At 47.0% G+C, this 21,270-nt stretch overlaps 1 protein-coding gene across 1 annotated transcript in view; it reads left to right on the forward strand.

Annotated features, from left to right (window-relative positions):
* Window positions 1-10,742: 10,742 nt before the first annotated feature.
* The window catches only part of LOC119851853 (serum paraoxonase/arylesterase 2-like), a 43,072-nt gene continuing 32,544 nt past the window's right edge, over window positions 10,743-21,270 (forward strand). Inside the window, exon 1 of the mRNA XM_038392366.2 lies at window positions 10,743-11,135. Within this exon, the coding sequence (XP_038248294.1) occupies window positions 11,062-11,135 (74 nt within the window). The 5' untranslated portion in view covers window positions 10,743-11,061. The remainder of the gene's footprint in view (window positions 11,136-21,270) is intronic.

The raw sequence follows: 21,270 nt of genomic DNA on the forward strand, positions 1-21,270 counted from the left end.
TTTTTAAATGTTAACAGAAGAAACACAGACCAGCTCTAATATCTATTTAGCATCTCTGCCCTAGGATAGCTGTTCTCTATACTTCAGATCTTTTTATTTTGCTCTGACATGTAGCTTTGGGACCTGCAAATCTTAGGCCAATGGATTTGCAAGGGATGAATCTCAATAGTTACATAGTGTTTTGAACACCCTTGTAAACAGCCTGGGAGAATGCATATGGAGCACAGACTCCGAGTCTGAGCTGCTGCTTTCTGAAGCTTTCTGGTGCTTTTCCACGAAAGGACAAGCACATCTGTTCCTATGAAAGCCATGGAACATAAAGAGACATTCAGACCAGAAACACCTTTTCCCATGTAATTGGAAGGAGGGGTAGCTGGGCAGGTGCATTCTATAGTGAGATTGCTATTGCAAGAAGCATCCCTACAAAATGTTATTGCCACAGTGAGGTGAGGGACTAAGGGCATGGCTACACTTGCAGATGTAGAGCGCTTTGAGTTAAATCAGCCTTTATAGAGCGCAGTAGTGAAAGCGCTGCAGTCTGTCCACACTGACAGCTTCAAGCGTACTGGCATGGCCACATCTGCAGCACTTGCAGCAGCATTGGGAGCAGTGCATTATGGGCAGCTATCCCAGCATGCAGGTGGCTGCAACGTGCTTTTCAAATGGGGGTGGGGGTAGAGTGTGACAAGGAGTGTGTTGTGTGTATGTGGGGGGAGAGAGAGTGGGTTTGTGGGGGGCTGAGAGCATGTCAGCATGTCTTGTAAGTTCAGACAGCAGCAGACCCCCTTTGCCCCCCTGTCTCTCTCTCTCATACACAGCATTCCACACTAATGGTTGCTTTGTCTCAGAGCAGATAAGCAGACGGCTGTCAGAAACGGAGCTTTCAAAGGGCATTTCTGCATTTCTACAACCAATTCCAAACAATGACAAGAGTGGCCACTTGACTTAAGGGGATTATGACATTTCCGGAGGCTGATCAGAGCATAGTAAAGCAACACCTCGTTCACACTGGCACCGCGGCGCTCCAGCAAGGGCTCAGCAAATGTTATTCCAGTTGCTGAGATGGAGTACCAGCAGTGATGTAGCCGCGGAGTCAGAGCACTCTACATGCCCTGCCAGTGTGGACAGGTAGTGAGCTAATGTGCCCGGGACTCCTTTATTGAGCTGTAACTCGCAAGTGTAGCCAAGCCCTTAGTCTTTCTGTTAAAATGCTGGAGTGGGAATCAATTCCTACGTCTGGAATAGCCTTCCTGAATGACCTTTGCTAAACCACTTGATTTTGGTGTACCTAAGTTCCCTACATATAAAAACTCTGTGTGGAACCAAGAATAAAAATGTCTGAGTCTCACACGCATGCAGAATGGGACATCAAATGGTAGTACAAAGGGGTGGAGGGGAACACATCTGCTCTCTGGTAGCTGTTTTTCCCTAGATGCTGAAATGAAGAGATTGCAGGAGAATTTCAGCGTCCATTTTTTTTTAAAGTAAATTTCTGGCCCTCGTGGTTTCAGAGAAAAGCTGGCAAACATGGAGTGAACCTAAAAGGCTTGGAAACCAAAAGAAAAAACCCCAATGTTTATTATTTTAAAATCTCATGATTTTTAAACTAATCTTGTGATTTGAGGGAGGCCTGTCTGATGCTTTTTGAATAGTTGCCGGTTAGCAAAACTGGTTGTGCCTGTTTCCCTTGGGGATATGTAGTTTCCCTCATTGCTTTTTAATGGGAAATCTTTGGCCATTTCTTATCATTGGAGACACAGGGCTAAGATTCCCCCGAAGACTTAGGCCCCTAACTGTCACTTTAGCAGCCTAAATTCCAGAATCAGGGATTCACAAATCCCCCACTCAGATGGCCATTATCTTTGAAAACTCGTGGCGAACGGGGGAAGTCCCGGATGACTGGAAAAAGGCTAATGTAGTGCCCATCTTTAAAAAAGGGAAGAAGGAGGATCCTGGGAACTACAGGCCGGTCAGCCTCACCTCAGTCCCTGGAAAAATCATGGAGCAGGTCCTCAAAGAATCAATCCTGAAGCACTTAGAGGAGAGGAAAGTGATCAGGAACAGTCAGCATGGATTCACCAAGGGAAGGTCATGCCTGACTAATCTAATCGCCTTTTATGATGAGATTACTGGTTCTGTGGATGAAGGGAAAGCAGTGGATGTATTGTTTCTTGACTTTAGCAAAGCTTTTGACACGGTCTCCCACAGCATTCTTGTCAGCAAGTTAAGGAAGTATGGGCTGGATGAATGCACTATAAGGTGGGTAGAAAGCTGGCTAGATTGTCGGGCTCAACGGGTAGTGATCAATGGCTCCATGTCTAGTTGGCAGCCGGTGTCAAGTGGAGTGCCCCAGGGGTCGGTCCTGGGGCCCGTTTTGTTCAATATCTTCATAAATGATCTGGAGGATGGTGTGGATTGCACTCTCAGCAAATTTGCGGATGATACTAAACTGGGAGGAGTGGTAGATACGCTGGAGGGGAGGGATAGGATACAGAAGGACCTAGACAAATTGGAGGATTGGGCCAAAAGAAATCTAATGAGGTTCAATAAGGATAAATGCAGGGTCCTGCACTTAGGATGGAAGAATCCAATGCACCGCTACAGACTAGGGACCGAATGGCTCGGCAGCAGTTCTGCGGAAAAGGACCTAGGGGTGACAGTGGACGAGAAGCTGGATATGAGTCAGCAGTGTGCCCTTGTTGCCAAGAAGGCCAATGGCATTTTGGGTTGTATAAGTAGGGGCATAGCGAGCAGATCGAGGGACGTGATCGTTCCCCTCTATTCGACACTGGTGAGGCCTCATCTGGAGTACTGTGTCCAGTTTTGGGCCCCACACTACAGGAAGGATGTGGATAAATTGGAAAGAGTACAACGAAGGGCAACGAAAATGATTAGGGGTCTAGAGCACATGACTTATGAGGAGAGGCTGAGGGAGCTGGGATTGTTTAGTCTGCAGAAGAGAAGAATGAGGGGGGATTTGATAGCTGCTTTCAACTACCTGAAAGGGGGTTTCAAAGAGGATGGCTCTAGACTGTTCTCAATGGTAGCAGATGACAGAACGAGGAGTAATGGTCTCAAGTTGCAATGGGGGAGGTTTAGATTGGATATTAGGAAAAACTTTTTCACTAAGAGGGTGGTGAAACACTGGAATGCGTTACCTAGGGAGGTGGTAGAATCTCCTTCCTTAGAGGTTTTTAAGGTCAGGCTTGACAAAGCCCTAGCTGGGATGATTTAACTGGGACTTGGTCCTGCTTTGAGCAGGGGGTTGGACTAGATGACCTTCTGGGGTCCCTTCCAACCCTGATATTCTATGATTCTATGATTCTATGATTCTATGCCACCAAATCTTGTAGGTGCCTAAACTCTCCCAGCACCTAAATTTTTGCAGTAGAAGTTCCCTAGGTGCGTGTGTGCCTGCGGAATGGTGCCTCAGGCTAGGTGTCTGCCTAAGCCCCGGTCTACACTACAGAATTAGATAGATGTAAGGCAGCTTAGGTCAACCTAATTCTGTAAGTGTCCACACTAAAATGTAGCTCCTGCCGATGTAACTTGCCCACTACACCAACTTAATAACTCCACCACTCTGAGGGTATGCCTACACTATGAAATCAGGTGGAATTTATAAATGTTGGTTTTTTAGAAATCGTTTTTTATATAGTCGATTGTGTGTGTCCCCACACAAAATGCTCTAAGTGCATTAAGTGCATTTACTCGGTGAAGTGCTTCCACAGTAATCGAGGTTAGCGTTGACTTCCGGAGTGTTGCACTGTAGGTAGCTATCCCACAGTTCCTGCAGTCTCCGCTGCCCATTGGAATTCTGGGTGAGATCCCAATGCCTGATGGGGCAAAAAACATTGTCGCAGGTGGTTCTGGGTACGTCATCAGGCCCTCCCTCCCTCTGTGAAAGCAACGGCAGACAATCCTTTAGCGCTTTTTTTTCTGAGTTACCTGTGCAGACGCCATACCACGGCAAGCATGGAGCCCGCTCAGCTCACTGTCACCATATATCTCCTAGGTGCTGGCAGACGTGGTACTGCACTGCTGCACAGCAGCAGCAACCCATTGCCTTGTGGCAGCAGATGGTGCAATAGGCCTGAAAACCATCCTCATCGTGTCCGAGGTGCTCCTGGCCGACTCGGTAAGGTCAGTCAGAAGTGCCTGGGCAGACATGGGTGCAGGGACTAAATTAGGAGTGACTTGACCAGGTCGTTCTCTTTAGTTCTGCAGGCAGTCCTATTGTATCATCTTATGGTGAGCAGCCAGGAGATGTGGATGGCTTGCAGTCCTTTTGCACGTCTGCTGCTAGCCAAAGATGTAAAAGATAGATGGAGTGGATCAAAACCAGAAATAGACCAGATTAGTTTTGTATTAATTTTCTTTCCCCCTCCCTCCGTGAAATCAATGGCCGACAATCATTTTGGTGAGGTCTGTCAGGGACACCTTGAAAACTTTAATGGAGATTCAGTCCTGCCTGAAACACCAGAAGGAGAGATAGCTTAGTGGGTTGAGCATTGGCCTCCTTAACCCAGGGTTTTGAGTTCAATCCCTGAGGGGGCCATTCTGTGTGACAGCTGTTTTTGTTTCTCCTTGATGTAAAGCCACCCCCTTTGTTGATTTTAATTCCCTATAAGCCAAACCTGTAAGCCATGTCGTCAGTCGCCCCTCCCTCCATCAGAGCAATGGCAGATAATCGTTCCGTGCCTTTTTTCTGTGCAGACGCCATATCACGGCAAGCATGGAGCCCGCTTAGATCACTTTGGCAATTAGAAGCACATTAAACACCACACACATTATCCAGCACCAGTATATGCAGCACCAGAACCTGGCAAAGGGAAACCGGGCTAGTAGGCGATGTCAGCGCGGTGATGAGAGTGATGAGGACAGGGACACAGACTTCTCTCAAAGCATGGGCCCTGGCAATGCAGGCATCATGGTGCTAATGGGGCAGGTTCATGCGGTGGAACACCGATTCTGGCCCCAGGAAACAAGCACAGACTGGTGGGACCGCACAGCGTTGCAGGTCTGGGACGAATCCCAGTGGCTGCGAAACTTTTGCATGCGTAAGCGCACTTTCATGAAACTTTGTGACTTGCTTTCCCCTGCCCTGAAGCCTGCCCCCTGCCCTGAATACCAAGATGAGAGCAGCCCTCACAGTTGAGAAGCGAGTGGCAATAGCCCTGTGGAAGCTTGCAATGCCAGACAGCTATCGGTCAGTTAGGAATCAATTTGGAGTGGGAAAATCTACTGTGGGGGCTGCTGTGATGCAAGTAGCCAACGCAATCAAAGATCTGGTGACATCAAGGGGAGTGACCCTGGGAAATGTGCAGGTCATAGTGGATGGCTTTGCTGCAATGGGATTCCCTAACTGTGGTAGGGCCATAGACAGAACCCATATCCCTATCTTGGCACCAGAGCACCAAGTCGGCAAGTACATAAACTGCAAGGGGTACTTTTCAATAGTGCTGCAAGCACTGGTGGATCACAAGGGATGTTTCACCAACATCAACGTTGGATGGCTGGGAAAGGTACATGACGGTCGCATCTTCAGGAACTCTGGTCTGCTTCAAAAGCTGCAGGAAGGGACTTTCTTCCCAGACCAGAAAATAACCTTTGGGGATGTTGAAAAGCGTATAGTTATCGTTGGGGACCCAGCCTGCCCCTTAATGCCATGGCTCATGAAACCGTACACAGGCAGTCTGGAGAGTAGTCAGGAGCTGTTCAACGACAGGCTGAGCAAGTGCAGAATGGTGGTAGAATGTGCATTTGGATGTTTAAAAGTGCGCTGGTGCAGTTTACTGACTCGGTTAGACCTCAACGAAACCAATATTCCCACTGTTATTACTGCTTGCTGTGCACTCCATAATATCTGTGAGAGCAAGGGGGAGACATTTATGGCAGGGTGGGAGGTTGAGGCAAATCGCTTGGCTGCTGGTTATGCGCAGCCAGACACCAGGGCGGTTAGAAGAGCACAGGAGGGCGTGGTGCGCATCAGAGAAGCTTTGAAAACCAGTTTCATGACTGGCCAGGCTACGGTGTGAAAGTTCTGTTTGTTTCTCCTTGATGAAACCACCCTCCCCTTTGTTCACTCTACTTCCCTGTAAACTAACCACCCTCCCCTCCTCCCTTTGATCACTGCTTGCAGAGGCAATAAAGTCATTGTTGCTTCACATTCATGCATTCTTTATTAATTCATCACACAAATAGGGGGATAACTGCCAAGGTAGCCCAGAAGGGGTGGTGGAGGAGAGAAGCACCAGGAGGGGTGGTGGAGGAGGGAAGGACAAGGCCACACAGCACTTTAAAAGTTTAAAACTTTAAAACTTATTGAATGCCAGCCTTCTGTTCCTTGGGAAATCCTCTGGGGTGGAGTGGCTGGGTGGCTGGAGGCCCCCCCACCGCGTTCTTGGGCGTCTGGGTGAGGAGGCTGTAGAACTTGGGGAGGAGGGCGGTTGGTTACACAGGGGCTGTAGTGGCGGTCTGTGCTCCAGCTGCCTTTCCTGCAGCTCAACCATATGCTGGAGCATATTCGTTTGATCCTCCAGCAGCCTCTGCATTGAATCCTGCCTCCTCTCATCATCTGCTGCCACCTTTCAGCTTCAACCCTCTCTTCAGCCCGCCACTTACTCTCCTCAACCCGCCACCTCTCCCCCCATTTTGTGCTTTCCTGCACTCTGACATTGTCTGCCTCCACGCATTCGTCTGCGCTCTGTCAGTGTGGGAGGACAGCATGAGCTCAAAGAACATTTCATCGTGAGTGTGCTTTTTTCGCCTTCTAATCTTCGCTAGCCTCTGGGAAGGAGAAGATCCTGTGATCCTTGAAACACATGCAGCTGGTGAAGAAAAAAAAAGGGACAATGGCATTTAAAAAGACACATTTTATAGAACAATGGGTACACTCTTTCACGGTAAACCTTGCTGTTACTGTTACATACATAGCACATGTGCTTTCGTTCCAAGGTTGCATTTTGCCTCCCCTCACCGCATGGCTAGCCCCTTCCCCCTGTGGCTAACAGCGGGGAACATTTCTGTTCAGCCACAGGCAAACAGCCCAGTAGGAACGGGCACCTCTGAAGTCCCCTTAAGAAAAGCACCCTATTTCAACCAGGTGACCATGAATGATATCACTCTCCTGAGGATAACATAGAGAGATAAAGAACGGATGTTGTTTGAATGCCAGCAAACATATACTGCAATGCTTTGTTCTACAATGATTCCCGAGTACGTGCTACTGGTCTGGAGTGGTAAAGTGTTCTACCCTGGTGGACGGAATAAGGCTGCCCTCCCCAGAAACCTTTTGCAAAGACTTTGGGAGTACGTCCAGGAGAGCCGCAAATGCCAGGGCAAATTAATCATTAAACATGCTTGCTTTTAAACCATGTATACTATTTTAAAAGGTACACTCACCAGAGGTCCCTTCTCCACCTGGCGGGTCTGAGAGGCAGCCTTGGGTGGGTTGTGGGAGTACTGGCTCCAGGTCCAGGGTGAGAAACAGTTCCTGGCTGTTGGGAAAACTGGTTTCTCCGCTTGCTTGCTGTGAGCTATCTACAACTTCATCATCATCATCTTCCTCGTCCCCAAAACCTGCTTCCGTGTTGCCTCCATCTCTATTGAAGGAGTCAAACTACATGGCTGGGGTAGTGGTGGCTGAACCCCCTAAAATGACATGCAGCTCATCATAGAGGCGGCATGTTTGGGGCTCTGACCCGGCGCGGCCGTTTGCCTCTCTGGTTTTCTGGTAGGCTTGCCTCAGCTCCTTAAGTTTCACGTGGCACTGCTTTGGGTCTGTCAAGGTTCCTTCCCCACTCTGAACTCTAGGGTACAGATGAGGGGACCTGCATGAAAAAACCCCTAAGCTTATTTTGACCAGCTTAGGTTAAAACTTCCCCAAGGTACAAACTATTTTACCTTTTGCCCTTGGACTTTATTGCAGGCACCATCAAGCGTCTAACAAATATATAACAGGGAAATAGCCCACTTGGAAACATCTTTCTCCCCCAAAAAATCCTCCCAAACCCTACACCCCCTTTCCTGGGGAAGGCTTGATAAAAATCCTCACCAATTTGCATAGGTGAACACAGACCCAAACCCTTGGATCTTAAGAACAATGAAAAAGCAATCAGGTTCTTAAAAGAAGAATTTGAATTGAAGAAAAAGTAAAAAGAATCACCTCTGTAAAATTAGGATGGTAAATACCTTACAGGGTAATCAGATTCAAAACATAGAGAATCCCTCTAGGCAAAACCTTAAGTTGCAAAAAGACACAAAAACAGGAATATACATCCCATTCAGCACAACTTATTTTATCAGCCATTTAAACAAAACAGAATCTAACGCATATCTACCTAGATTGCTTATTAGCCCTTTACAGAAGTTCTAAGCTGCATTCCTGCTCTGGTCCGGGCAAAAACAACACACAGACAGAGTGAACCCTTTGCTCCCCCCACCTCCAGCTTTGAAAGTATCTTGTCTCCTCATTGGTCATTTTGGTCAGGTGGCAGCGAGGTTTTCTTTAGCTTCTTAACCCTTAACAGGAGATAGGGTTTTTTCTTCTGGCCAGGAGGGATTTAAAGGTGGTTAGCCTTCCCTTTATATTTATGACATGCCCCCCAAATCACAGATAGGGTGAAACGCAGGCTAGGATTTCTTCCTGGAGCTCTAGGAGAAAACAGAGTTAATAAGACACATGCACCTCTAAATACAGTACCAAGTATATAAAGACTAACAATATTTTTCACATCTCAAGGACAATTTTAACCAGTTGATTCTGGGAAACTTTCACAGGAGACTGCATCAGCCACTTTGTTAGAAGTTCCTGAGGCGTGTTGTATGTCAAAATCAAAATCTTGGAGAGCTAAACTCCACCGAATAAGTTTTTTGTTATTTCCCGTGGCGGTATGAAGCCACTGTAGCGCAGCATGGAAACGCCATCCCCAAACATATGGGCGTAGCTTTTCCAGAGCGTAGACAATAGCGTAACATTCTTTTTCACTGACTGACGAGTTGCTTTCCCTCTCAGACAGCTTCTTGCTGAGAAACACTACAGGGTGGAATTCTTGATCCGGTCCTTCCTGCATTAAAACTGCCCCACACCACGCTTGGACGCATCTGTGGTTACTAGGAATGGTTTGCCAAAGTCTGGGGCCCTTAGCACAGGGTCAGACATGAGTGTCACTTTAAGCTGGTTAAAGGCCTTCTGACACTCTTCAGTCCACTGAACGGCATTTGGCTGTTTCTTTTTGGTTAGGTCTGTCAGTGGGGCGGCAATTTGGCTGTATTATGGTACAAATCGCCTGTAATAACCGACCAAACCTAAGAAGGATTGGACCTGTTTCTTTGACTTTGGGACAGGCCACTTTTGGATAGCATCCACTTTGGCCTGTAGGGGATTGATAGTTCCTTGACCCACCTGGTGTCCAAGGTAAGCAGTCCACTAAGGAAGCATGGATAGCCGACACTTGTGCTCCAGTGTCCCTCCACGCGGTGACCTTCTTCCCGCCCACACTCACAGTTTCCCTCCTCTCTGCGGGTATCTGCGAGGTATCTGGGCCTGAGGACCTCTGGTGCGATTCCAGTGCAATGAACTGTAATCTGTTGGGGTTCTTGGGGCAGTTGGCCTTCACATGCCCCAGCTCATTACATTTAAAACATCGTCCAGCTGACGGGTCACTGGAGTGAGGTGGGTTGTTGGAGAACGGTGTGGCAGGATGATAAGGTGTCTGGAGTATTCCTTGGTGTGTAGTTGGGGCCTTGGGCTGCCCCTGGTAGTAGTGGGTGGTCTGAGGGTGTCCCTTCTGGTATCCGCTCCAACTGCAACCAGGGTTGTTCCTCTCTTCTCCCTCCACCCATTTTGTTCTGGCTTGCCCCGCCTCTCTGGCAGTCTGGGACTGCTCGTATTGATCAGCATAAGAAGCAAGACTTTCTGCTGAGTCCATTTCCTTATCCCATAAACACTGTTTTATTTCCTTCTTGGACATATTCAGGAATTGCTCCTGAGCTATCAAATCACACATTCCGTTATAGCTAGTGACACCCCTTCCTTGGACCTATTTATCTAACAGATCCTTCATCTGGTTTAGATAAGCCACATTACTTAGTCCAGGCCCTCTCTTAAGGGTTCGAAATTTTATTCTGTACGTTTTGGATGTAATTTGAAATTGCTTTAAAACCAAATCCTTGAACTTATTATAGCCATCACAATGGAGCACTCTGGGATAGCTCCCGGAGGCCAGTACCGTCTAACTGCGTCCACAGTACCTCAAATTCGACCCGGCAAGGCCGATTTCAGCACTAATCCCCTTGTCGGGGGTGGAGTAAGGAAACCGATTTTAAGATCCCTTTAAGTCGAAAAAAAGGGCTTCGTCGTGTGGACGGGTGCAGGGGTAAATCGATTTAACGCTGCTAAATTCAACCTCAACTCCTAGTGTAGACCAGGGCTGAGAGGCGCAGCGCTTAGGTCGATGTTGTTAGGGCGAGGTGGTCCTCGGCGTAGGCACGGCATTGCTTACACCGACTGTTGCTGCCTTTCAGAAGCCGTCCCATAAGGTACCACGCCAACAGTAAAATGGGTGCCCGCGCTCCTGGCGAGGACGCACTTCGCCGACACCAGCAGCCAAGTGCGGACGTGTAAAAGCGATTCCATTACTGCGGAGGCTGGACGTCGAGTTAATGCTGTAGCCACGTGCCCCAAGTTCCCGTGTGCATGCAGCCCAAGGTCTTTCTCCTGCGGCTGGGGTTTGCTAGGCTGGAGCTAGAAGCGACCCCTCGCCCGTTCTCTCCTGCGGAGCGTCGCCTGTCCCCGTTGCCAGCCCTCGCTCAGGGCTATCCCAGAGGCAGCGAGCTCAGCGCCGGCAGGCTCCCGGGCGGCAGGGCGAGCGGCGGGCGGCGGGAGGCGGAGCTCCCGCCGCCATTAGCGGCCCCGCGGCTCTCGCAGCTGGGAGGGGACGGTTAGTGGCCGGGAGGCGGAGCTCTGGGGCCCGTCGCTGCGCCGCGGAGCTCGCTCAAAGGCGGGTGCGCTTGACCTGCTTTGCGAGGGGGGCAAAGAGCCGCCACCAGCGCGGAGCCATGGGGAAAGTGCTGGTGCTCGCCCTGGCCGGGATATTTGCAGCCCTCCTCGGGGAGAGGCTAATGGAGTTTCGGTAAGTGGCTCCAGCCCCGCCTCAGGGAGCTGGCCCGAGCCGGGCCACGTTCGTCAGCTTTGTCCCATGGAGAGACGGGGACGTCCTGGGTCTGTGCGTGTAGCTGGTGCTTTCCTTCCCTAATGGGGGCAGGGGAAGGGCGTTTCCGCCGCACAGCGTTCACGACTTGAAATAGAACGGCCACGGGTGGGGAATCGAATTCGAAGTCACTCCGGTCTAGTGGGAGCAGTTTGGTCCCGCACGTTCTGACGTTCCCGCGCCCCTTATTGCCCAGGGTTCTCTCCCCTTGTGCACGGGGCATGCAGAGCAGAAGTGCCATGAAGAGAAGGCTCGATTGTGCAGTCCTCCCGTGCCCTCATCGGCTGGCAAAGCTTGCCCGCGGGGTTCAGGCTGAGCGCAAAGCTGGCAGGAGCAAAGCGGCTCAGGACGCTAGAGCCTGGCTTTGTAGAGCCTGGATCGCTGAGCAACTGAGATTACATAGAAAGAAAAGGAGGACTTGTGGCACCTTAGAGACTAACAAATTTATTAGAGCATAAGCTTTCGTGAGCTACAGCTCAATCCGATGAAGTGAGCTGTAGCTCACGAAAGCTTATGCTCTAATAAATTTGTTAGTCTCTAAGGTGCCACAAGTCCTCCTTTTCTTTTTGCGAATACAGACTAACACGGCTGCTACTCTGAAACCTGAGATTACATAGCTGTTTTAAAAAAGTGGCTGTCTGTCTTCCCAGGGGATTGCAGTTCATCTCGTTGTTTAGCATGGCGTGCAGCTTTAGCAAAAGCCTGCACGTACAGAAGTGCCACTGAATTTGTCAGAGGAAGGGAGGGGTTAATGTAAACTACCCTGTTATCCAGTAGATGCAATCGGAGCGCTTGCTTTTGTTTGCTTTTGTATTGGTCGTTCTAAGCCGGGCTTGAAACTAAACTTCAGAAATATTCGCCTCAGATTTACAGTAGGGTGATGTCATACCTGGGTAAATCCTTTGCTAACTCGAGCTAATAGGGTCTGTGAAGTGTGAACTTTAGCTTTGTTTACTTGTCTGTTCCTCTTCCAACAGAGGTAATGATTGGGGGTATGTGGACACAGCCTCACACAATTTCACCAATCGCTCATTTAAAAAAAACCTGTTTTGTTAAATAACTTTGATTGCAAAAATAAATAACTTTTATTTTTTTTAAGCCAGAACTTGTGAATAAACAGCCACTAGCAAACCAGTTTGTGTACTAGCTGGAACTGGAACCAGTATACTTTCAGTAAGGGAACATGCCAGTTTCAACTTTCAGAGGAGTTGTTTTGAGTAGTGAGATGAATACTAAAAGGAATGAAAGCTATTAAACCCTAGAAGTAGACAGTACATACAGCAAAGGCTAGTCAATATAATATTACAGAAGTAGCTTCTCTAGAAACATAACCATGTAGCTTTTTAAAAGTGGCAAAGAGTCCTGTGCTCCAGTACGTCTATTAGTCTGTAAGGTGCCACAGATCCAGACTAACATGGCTACCCCTCTGATACTTGACACCAGTAGCTTTAGACTAGAAAAGTGAATGTGGAATTACTTCGTTAGGTGACAGTGGAGTCGTCATGCTGGTAATAATGAGTGATGTAAAAATATTTTCAAGACATCGAAGTAACAACATAGAAATTATTTAAATTTTAGATCCAACATAGCTAATTACAAAGAAACTTTTTACTACTTACTTTTCTACAGGGTAGAGTGCAACACAAGTGTATTAAGAGAAGTATTGTGTTTTGAACTAAATTCAGTTTAGCGCTGATCCTACCACTAGTCTGAGCACTAATTGGGAAATTTATTGGCAACAAGAAACTGCTACTGTTATGTCTGACGATATAGGGATCTTGATAAAGTTCATCGGAATGCATCCGATGAAGTGAGCTGTAGCTCACAAAAGCTTATGCTCTAATAAATTTGTTAGTCTCTAAGGTGCCACAAGTACTCCTTTTCTTTTTGATAAAGTTCTAGAATTCCCAGTTTATTTTTGGGGTGAGCTATTTCGGAGCATAATAAGTAGCAGGCCCCCGTCGAAAGCTGAGTAAACTGGATTGAAATAATATTGAAAACTGGTAAAATAAAATTATATGCTAGAAATAGATCAAACTAAAAGCACTTGTGAATATTCTATTTAATTTTTATTGTATTTTTAAGACTTTTTTTCTGGTGTGTGCATGTGCTGCATTATAAGCCTGCTACATTGCAACCTTGCTAATACATCAGTATTTGTGTCTGGAGATGTACAACTTCAGATAAGAGTTGAGACTGGTGTCTAGTTTCCTCCTAATATGTACTGGAAGGAGGAGATTGGAAAGTGAGATTTTTTTTTTTCCTTGATATCTCTCCACACCCATCCCCCACTCCAAAAGAAAATGAAAATTAAGAAGTTCTCTATAGCTTTGCTGCTGTTCACATTAATCCCTTGAGTTCTGGCACATTGTGGTCTGGTAATATGATACTGAAAAGGGTCCTATCAATGTTTGTCTTTTTTTCAAACACATTTAACAGAATTTCTAATATTCCTGGAGGTGAAAAGTGATTAATTTTTTACTAAATCGGTTTATGTATCATACTGTATTGCTAATATCTACAGCAATGGAAGCAGCTTATTCACATCTTATCTCTGCTGTGGGGTCTGAACATAGTAAGAGTTCACAGTATTCATAGACTTTTGCCTCCACTCCTTAAAAGAACAATTCTTGATGTAGCTGAACTGCTATATTTTCAGATATGTGATTGTTAAAGGCATTGACACTCTTCTTATTTTCCTCTTGTTCTTATTATGCTTTAGTTTTAAAATTCATAATAATAAGGTCCTGATCCAATGTCCACTGAAAATAATGATAAAGCTTCCATTGACTTCTGGCAGATGCTAACTTTCTCCTGAAGACTTGATGCCGAGAGTGTACTTTGAAAGCTTCTATAGGATTGAAAATTTGTTGTAGTTTTTAAACCATTTTTGTATTCCTCAGATGTAGAAAAAATAGGTCTCAAGCAAGAAACTCTTTAAAACCAGTAGAAACACTGTGATCGTCACACGAGGACGTTCAATGTTGCACTTTTTGTGTTGCTAGTGGTGTGGTAGGGGTTGGCTGGGAGTGTGTACTAAGTTGTGGTTTTTTGAGAAGTTTCCAAGTGAATTTCCTAAAGAGATGAGGATCAGTTTCTCAGTTATAAATTTTGAGACATTGGTAGAAATGATAATATCCTTGAAGCCCAGGCGGCAAACTTCATGTGTCAACACTAAAGTTTTGCCAGCATTTTTTCTAGTATACAGCTGTTGACATTAGTGTCGCTAGAACATGTGAAAGCTTCGCTACCTTTGCTGATGCCATGCATCCTCACTGTGAGAGGTTGCCTCAGCAAAACCCACAGAGCAGGAAGCAGAGGCATCCACCATACCACTGTGTGTCTCATTTTCTTGCAGGATGTTTTTGCAGTGCATTGTGGGATACCAGCATTCTCAGGGAATTATGGCAACTTAGGGCCTTTGTTCCATCTCACAATCTTTTTTCACACTGTTATTAAAATACCCTCCGGTCTTCTCATTGCTTTTCAATTTTCCTGCTCTGTCGCTGGGAGAAGCATAGATGCTGAAGAGATCAGAGGAATTTTCATTGTTTTAGAGACTGAGTGAGTAATTCTTCTGTATTCTGAACTTTAGCTACCACCATTAGTAGTCCTACAGCAGCAAAAATGAGAATGACAGTCCCCAGTTGCTTCAGGCATTCACTGACCAGTTACACACAGTGGAGAAATGCATCTGTACCTGTGAAATGAGAACCAAGTGGTGGGATTGGATAATGATGCAAATCTGGATGATCAGCAGTGGCCAGAGCACTTTTTGGATGTGGAAGGCCATGTTCCTGGAGGTGTGTGCCATGCTTGTTCCAGTCCTCCAGCACAGGGATACCAGAATGGGAGCTGCATTGACAGTGGAGACACAAGTAGTGATTGTGCTCTGGAGGCTTGCAACTCTGGGCTGCTATTAGTCAGTAGTCAGTTGGTGTTGGAAAATCTATTGTGTGGGGTGAGAGGAAGTCAGTTATCCTGATGTGAAAATCCATTAAGTATATCCTGCTGCACAGGATTGTGACTCTAGGCAATGTGCAGGAAATAATAGAGGAATCTGATGGAATGGGCTTCCCAAACAGGGGAGAGGGGGCAATATGTGGGACACGCGTCCTGATTTTGCGCCTTCCACCAGCTTGCTTCTGAGTACATAAACAGAAAGGGGAACTTTTCTATGTTTATGAAAACATTGCTGGATCACAGGTGGACATTTCATTGATTGGATGCCTGTTCTTCCTGCTCTGTGGGTTTTGCTGATGCAATCTCTCGCAGTGAAGATGCATGGCATCAGCAAAGGCAGGGAAGCTTTCACATGTTCTAGCTCAGGGGTGGGCAAATTTTTTGTCCCAAGAGCCATATCTGGGTGGGGAAATTGCATGCAGGGCCATGATGTAGGGCTGGGGCAGGAGGTTGGGGTGCAAGAAGGAGTATGTGGGTGGGAGAGGGTGCGGAGTGCAGGAAGGGGCTCAGAGAAAGGGGTTGGGGTAGAGGAGAGGTGTGGGGTGTATGAGGGCTCAGGGAAGGGGGTTGAGGTGCAGGAGGGGGTGCACAGTGCGGGAGGGAGCTAAGGGCTGTGGTGCACAGTGCGGGAGGGAGCTAAGGGCTGTGGTGCAGGGAGGGGTGCGAGGTGCAGTGGGGGCTCAGGGCAGGGAGTTGGGGTGCAGGAGGGGTTTGGGATCCAGCCTGGCGCAGCTTACCTGGAGTGGCTTTGGGATGACAGCGGTGCGCACTGGGGCCAAGGCAGGGCCCCGGCCCCGGCCCCGGCTCCATGCTGCTCTGGGAATTGGCCGGCATCCATGGAATGGGGAACTGTGGCCAATGGGAGTTTTGGGGGAGGTACCCACAGGCAAGGGCAGCATGCAGAGCCCTCTGTTCCCTCTCCCCAGGGGCTGCAGGGACGTGGTGCCTGCCGCTTCCCAGAGCAGTGCGGGGCCACAGGAGTGGCAATCCCACAGGCCGGATCCAAAGCCCTGAGGGGCCAGTTCCAGCCCTCGGGCTGTAGTTTGCCCATCCCAGTTCTAGCAACGCTAATGTCAACAGCTGTATATTAGAAAAAATGCTGGCAAAACTTTAGTGTTGACATAGCCTAGCAGATGATGATTGCCACCTGGGCTTCAAGGATATTATCAATTCAATTAGCACTAACTTTGGCTGATCAGAGAAGGTGCATGATGCTCACATCTTCAAAAATACTGGACTTTTTTGAAAGTTGCAATCAGGCATGCCTTTCTCAGACTGGCGCATACACGGTGGGGTTGAAATGCCAACAGTGATTCGCGGGTACCTCCCCTAGCCTTTGTTTCCTTGGCTGACGAAGCCCTAGATGGAAGCAAGGAAAGATTTAACTCCCACCTGAGCAGGTGCAGGATGACTGTTGAATGTGCGTTTGGTAGATTGAAAGGACGCTGGAGATGCCTCATGATTTGGTGTCACCATTCTGGGTAGCTGCACCCATTTTTCCCCTCCATGGTCTATCAAGGGCTACCACTCTAGGCTCCCAGCTAATCAGCCATCTCCCCTCTGGGGTAGATACTCACGTCTCTGACTTTCCTGATCAAGGTTTTTCCAGGCAGTTCTCTGCTTACACTTTTATATTCCCAGCAAGCTAGGGTGCCTGAAAGGCCAGCTTCTGTGCTTTGCTTTCTCTCCAGAAGCTATAAGCAGTGTAGTTGCCAGCAGTTATAAGTTTTAGAATTACAAATATTTCAGAGTTGTGAACAACCTCCATTCCCAAGGTTTGTAACTCTGAGGTTCTACTATAGTCTGCCTGACTAATTACTGGAGTGCTTGCAAGGTTTTTCACATTTTCTAATGCTCTGATATCGCATTCAGAATATATTTGTTTAGGTTTGCATTTAATGGATTTATGGTGATGGAAATTCTAACTTGCTACCAAAAGCTGCTGGTTACTAAATGGCTGTGATAGTTTCTTATTTTGCTGTTGGTACATTTTTAAAATAAATTGGCTCTGGCTATTTCAAAAGGGAATTCCTTTATTCTCTGTGCACATTTGGCTGCCATTTTGAAAGGGACTGGAGGTGGTTTGGGGCCCACAAAGAAAGTAAAGAGAGAGAGAATTATGCTTTAATATAGCTACCTGAGCTCCTTTATCTGTCCTCAATGGATTCTGTGACTGGGTTGGGTCCATTAGTCTTTTGAACAGCTCCTGGCTCTCTTGTGGGGGAGGCGGATGGAGATCTGTATTCTCCTCATCTCCCTTCTCCACACTCTTGTCATTGTTGCACTGCTGGGGCTCCTTCCTTGGGGTCTCATGAGGCGTCTACTCTTACTTACAGATTGCTGGTAGGGTCCTTGCCAGCATTGCATATAAGCAGCAAGTATTAGGGGGTAACCCCAGATCTTCTGTTGGCCTCCCTTCCCCATAGCTTGGCATTGCTGCTCATTACCTTTTTCTACCCCGGCTTCAGCATCTTCTTTGCAATAACTGAATACACCTCTATATTCCTGTGGTTATTCCACAGCTGGGCTTGTACCACACCTCCCCAGAGGCCAAGGAAATCTAGGCCTTCTTTTCTAGACAAGGAAGCAGTGCAAAGCTTGCCTGTAGCTTTACATGGAGCCACACCCGTATGCTTACAAAGGTAAGCTAGTAGGAAGAACACAGTGGGTATTTTAAAGGAGGTCAGGCTTCTGGTCACTGTAACCCCTGAATAACTGATTTTTAGAATTGTGACTGGAGCGGTCATTCTCGGTGGGCCATTGTGGGTCTATGGCTGAAGGAAAAGATAATGCAGCATCTACGAAGACGCTGGTACTGGGCCAATAGAGAGTTTATGCCATTTGGGGACGTGGTTTAACTTGGCTGACACAGAATCAGGGTGTTAGCAGTAGGACTCGGAATTGCACCTGGGTGCATACACAGACGTGCTAAAATAAGGCCAGTGTTACCAGCAAAACTTCGTAGTGTAGACCTGGCTTTGGTATGTAGCTAGGTATAGGGAGCTGTATATGGTACAATAACACCCTACAATCTATTTTCACATTGTCCTTCTGCTCAAGAGAACCGTTGCAAATGGCTGGTGAATCTGGGACACTTCTTTTTCTCTATCAGACAAGCAATATTAACATGCGGCTTGGCTGTTTTGAAAGAGTGCTACATATTTTTGCAAAAAATCCTGGTCTTTCTGAGTTAATGAGACTGAAGTGATGGAGCAGGGGAAAGTGAGAGCAATTCAAGAATGCTGATGTTGCTGAAAAGCCGCACAGAATGAAGAAAGAAAATATATTAGTTAAATGATGATTCCTCTGGCCGCTTGCTTGGTGATCCAACATTTGCCTGAATTGCTCTTCAATGAGGATAGGGGGGAAAATAGTTCACTATATTAGCTCACTGGTAACTCTGAAGGTCTTAATGATCAAGCCATATGTTCTGGCAACTCAGGTTCAGGCAGAGGGAAGATAAAAATTGTATTCGCAGGACTGTTTGAAAACAGTTTTAAGTTTTTGTTTAATTTGAACCTGATCTCTCCCACCGTCCCTCTGAGTTCTTAATTTTACCTGGGAAACATCTGAGTGAAAATCCACAAACTGATAATAATGCAATATTAGGTTGAGAATGTAAATGAATGCAAGTAAAGAGATTAAAAAATTATGGCTTCCACAGCAATGCTAACTATTGTAGCCAGGTGTCCAGTTTTTGACTGGCCAGTCAAAAAGGACCCTGGCGGTTCCAGTCAGCACCACTGACTGGGCCATTAAAAGTCCAGTCAGCAGAGCATCGGGGTAGGCAGGCTTTCATCTCTACCTGGCTCTGCACAGCTCCTGCAAGTGGCAACATGTCCCTCTGGCTGGGGGGGTGGCCAGAGGGCTCTGCGTGCTGCGCCAACCCCGAGCACTGGCTCCACAGCTCCCATTGGCCAGGAATCACGGCCAGTGGGAGCTGCTGGGGCAGCACCTGTGGACAGGGAAGCACACAGAGCCCCCGGCACCTCCACCTAGGAGCCAGACATACTGGCCGCTTCCGGGAGCTGTCTGAGGTAAGCGCTGCCCAGAGCCTGCACCCCAACCCCTCTGCCCCAGTCTGGAGCCCCCTCCTGCACCCCAAACTCCTCATCTCTGGGCCCACCCCAGAGCCTGCACCCTCATCTGGATCCCTCACACCCTCCTGCACCCCAATGCCATGCCCCATCCCTGAGCCTCCTCTCACACTCTCAACCCCTCATCCCCGCTGTGATGTTCTGTACCTCGGGGGAATACCCTGCACCCCCCCACGTTCATCCTATAATATGATTGTGTGGTATCCAATGCAAAGTTTGTCATGTCGGGTGTCTTCGGAAAGCTTGTGATGCACTGAGCGTTGTTGTTGTTATAGTGATGTTATAGTAATTGTTTTACAGTAATGTTAGAGGTTGTAATTTCATGTATATAGTTGAGCGATGAAGAGAGAGCAGATGGAGTGAGTAGGGGCAGGGCCTCGGAAGGGGCGGAGCAGGTGTGGGGCAGAGGGTGAGGCAAGGGTGTTTGGTTTTGTGCGATTAGAAAGTTGGCAACCATATAGCTACTGCCGGGGGCAGGGACTAGCTACATGAGCCGTGCACACACACTGACACGCCCAACAAATAGAACATGGAGTACATCTGTCCCTCCGCTTCCCCCTCCCAGCCCAAAGTAATAGACACCTGAGAAAGGGTTTGGAGTGGCTGGAGCTGAGCAGGAGAGGCAGTATTGCTGTTACAGGAGATAATGTTATTAAATCAGGAGTTGGGAGATTTTTTTGCTTGTAAATGGGAATCTCCCTGGAGTACCAGGAGACTGGGTCAGTCTGTCCTACAGATACCATGTTGTTTCTTATCACTTGGCCTTTCATCTGTTGACATCTGGCCCATAGTGTCTGATGCTATAAGTATTGGGAAGGGGTAAGAGTGGTAAAAAGGTGATACTGGGAAGGGAGAGGTCAGAGACCACAGGAGGAAACAGTTGTAGACCAAACACGCTGTATCAGGAACAGTACCTCCTGTCATTCACAGACAGGGAATGCTGCCCCTAAAAATACTTCGCCATTGGAAAGCAATAAGAGTGATAGGGAAGGATGGAATTAAGGGACCCTCAAAATAGTAATTGGACTGGGAGGAAAGAAGGTGACCCTTCTTTCTAAAATATTGACTTAGTGCGTTAGCCCTATGTGGGACACTGGTATCTAGAGTATTGTAATTTAGGCATAAAGTGTAACTTTACAAAACCCATATAGCTAGAGTTGCTTAACTTCTGGACATCAAAGCTTAAAAATAATTGTTGTAAAGTTATATTTGTTCACTCTATACAGTGTTCCCAATGCTTGCCATTTTATGCCACAATAGTGGATGATTTTCTAAAGTCCCAGCTCTGGAGTCATTGAGTTATGTGAGAATTTCAGCTTGCTTCTTTTAATGAAAGTGTCTAGCCATCATCATTGCAGAGAAAAGCTTGAAAACATGATGTGAGCATACTCTAAAAGCTCACAAGAAGATTAACAAACATTCCAGAATTATTATTTATAAATATTCCACATTTGTGGGTGATTTTTTTTTTTTTTTAAAGTCTGATTCTTGATTTTTTGAATGTTTGGATCTGGCACTATTGCAGTTATAAAGATGAAGACCCCTCTGATCCTTATTTTATTTTATATTTTAGCATTAGCATTTTACTGAGAAATGACTGGTTCTATAGCTAAAGTAAAGGCAAGTGGGGACCTTTTGAGCATTAGCCTGTTGATAGATTGTATAGTCAGTTGCTTGACCACACTTTGGTACATTATGAAATATATTCAAGAGACCAAGTAACCAATGTTAGTCAGGCTTATTAATATGGTACAGGAAAAAAGTTCTGTACGATACCAGTCTCTGAAGAGCAGTCTCCTGCAGCAATGTTACATTCACCTTATGCAGAAAGGGTGCTTCCCAAGTTACACATTATTTGTATATTGGTATTATTTGTATGGTTTTACAAGTTACACATCTCTTTATATGTCACTAAAACCCAAACCATCAGTTTGTCCCAGTTCCCAAATGTCTTGTACTGTTCCTTCCTTATCTTTGTTTTAGATACTCACATGCCA

Source organism: Dermochelys coriacea, chromosome 2, assembly GCF_009764565.3.
Source record: "Dermochelys coriacea isolate rDerCor1 chromosome 2, rDerCor1.pri.v4, whole genome shotgun sequence".
NCBI lineage: Eukaryota > Metazoa > Chordata > Testudines > Dermochelyidae > Dermochelys > Dermochelys coriacea.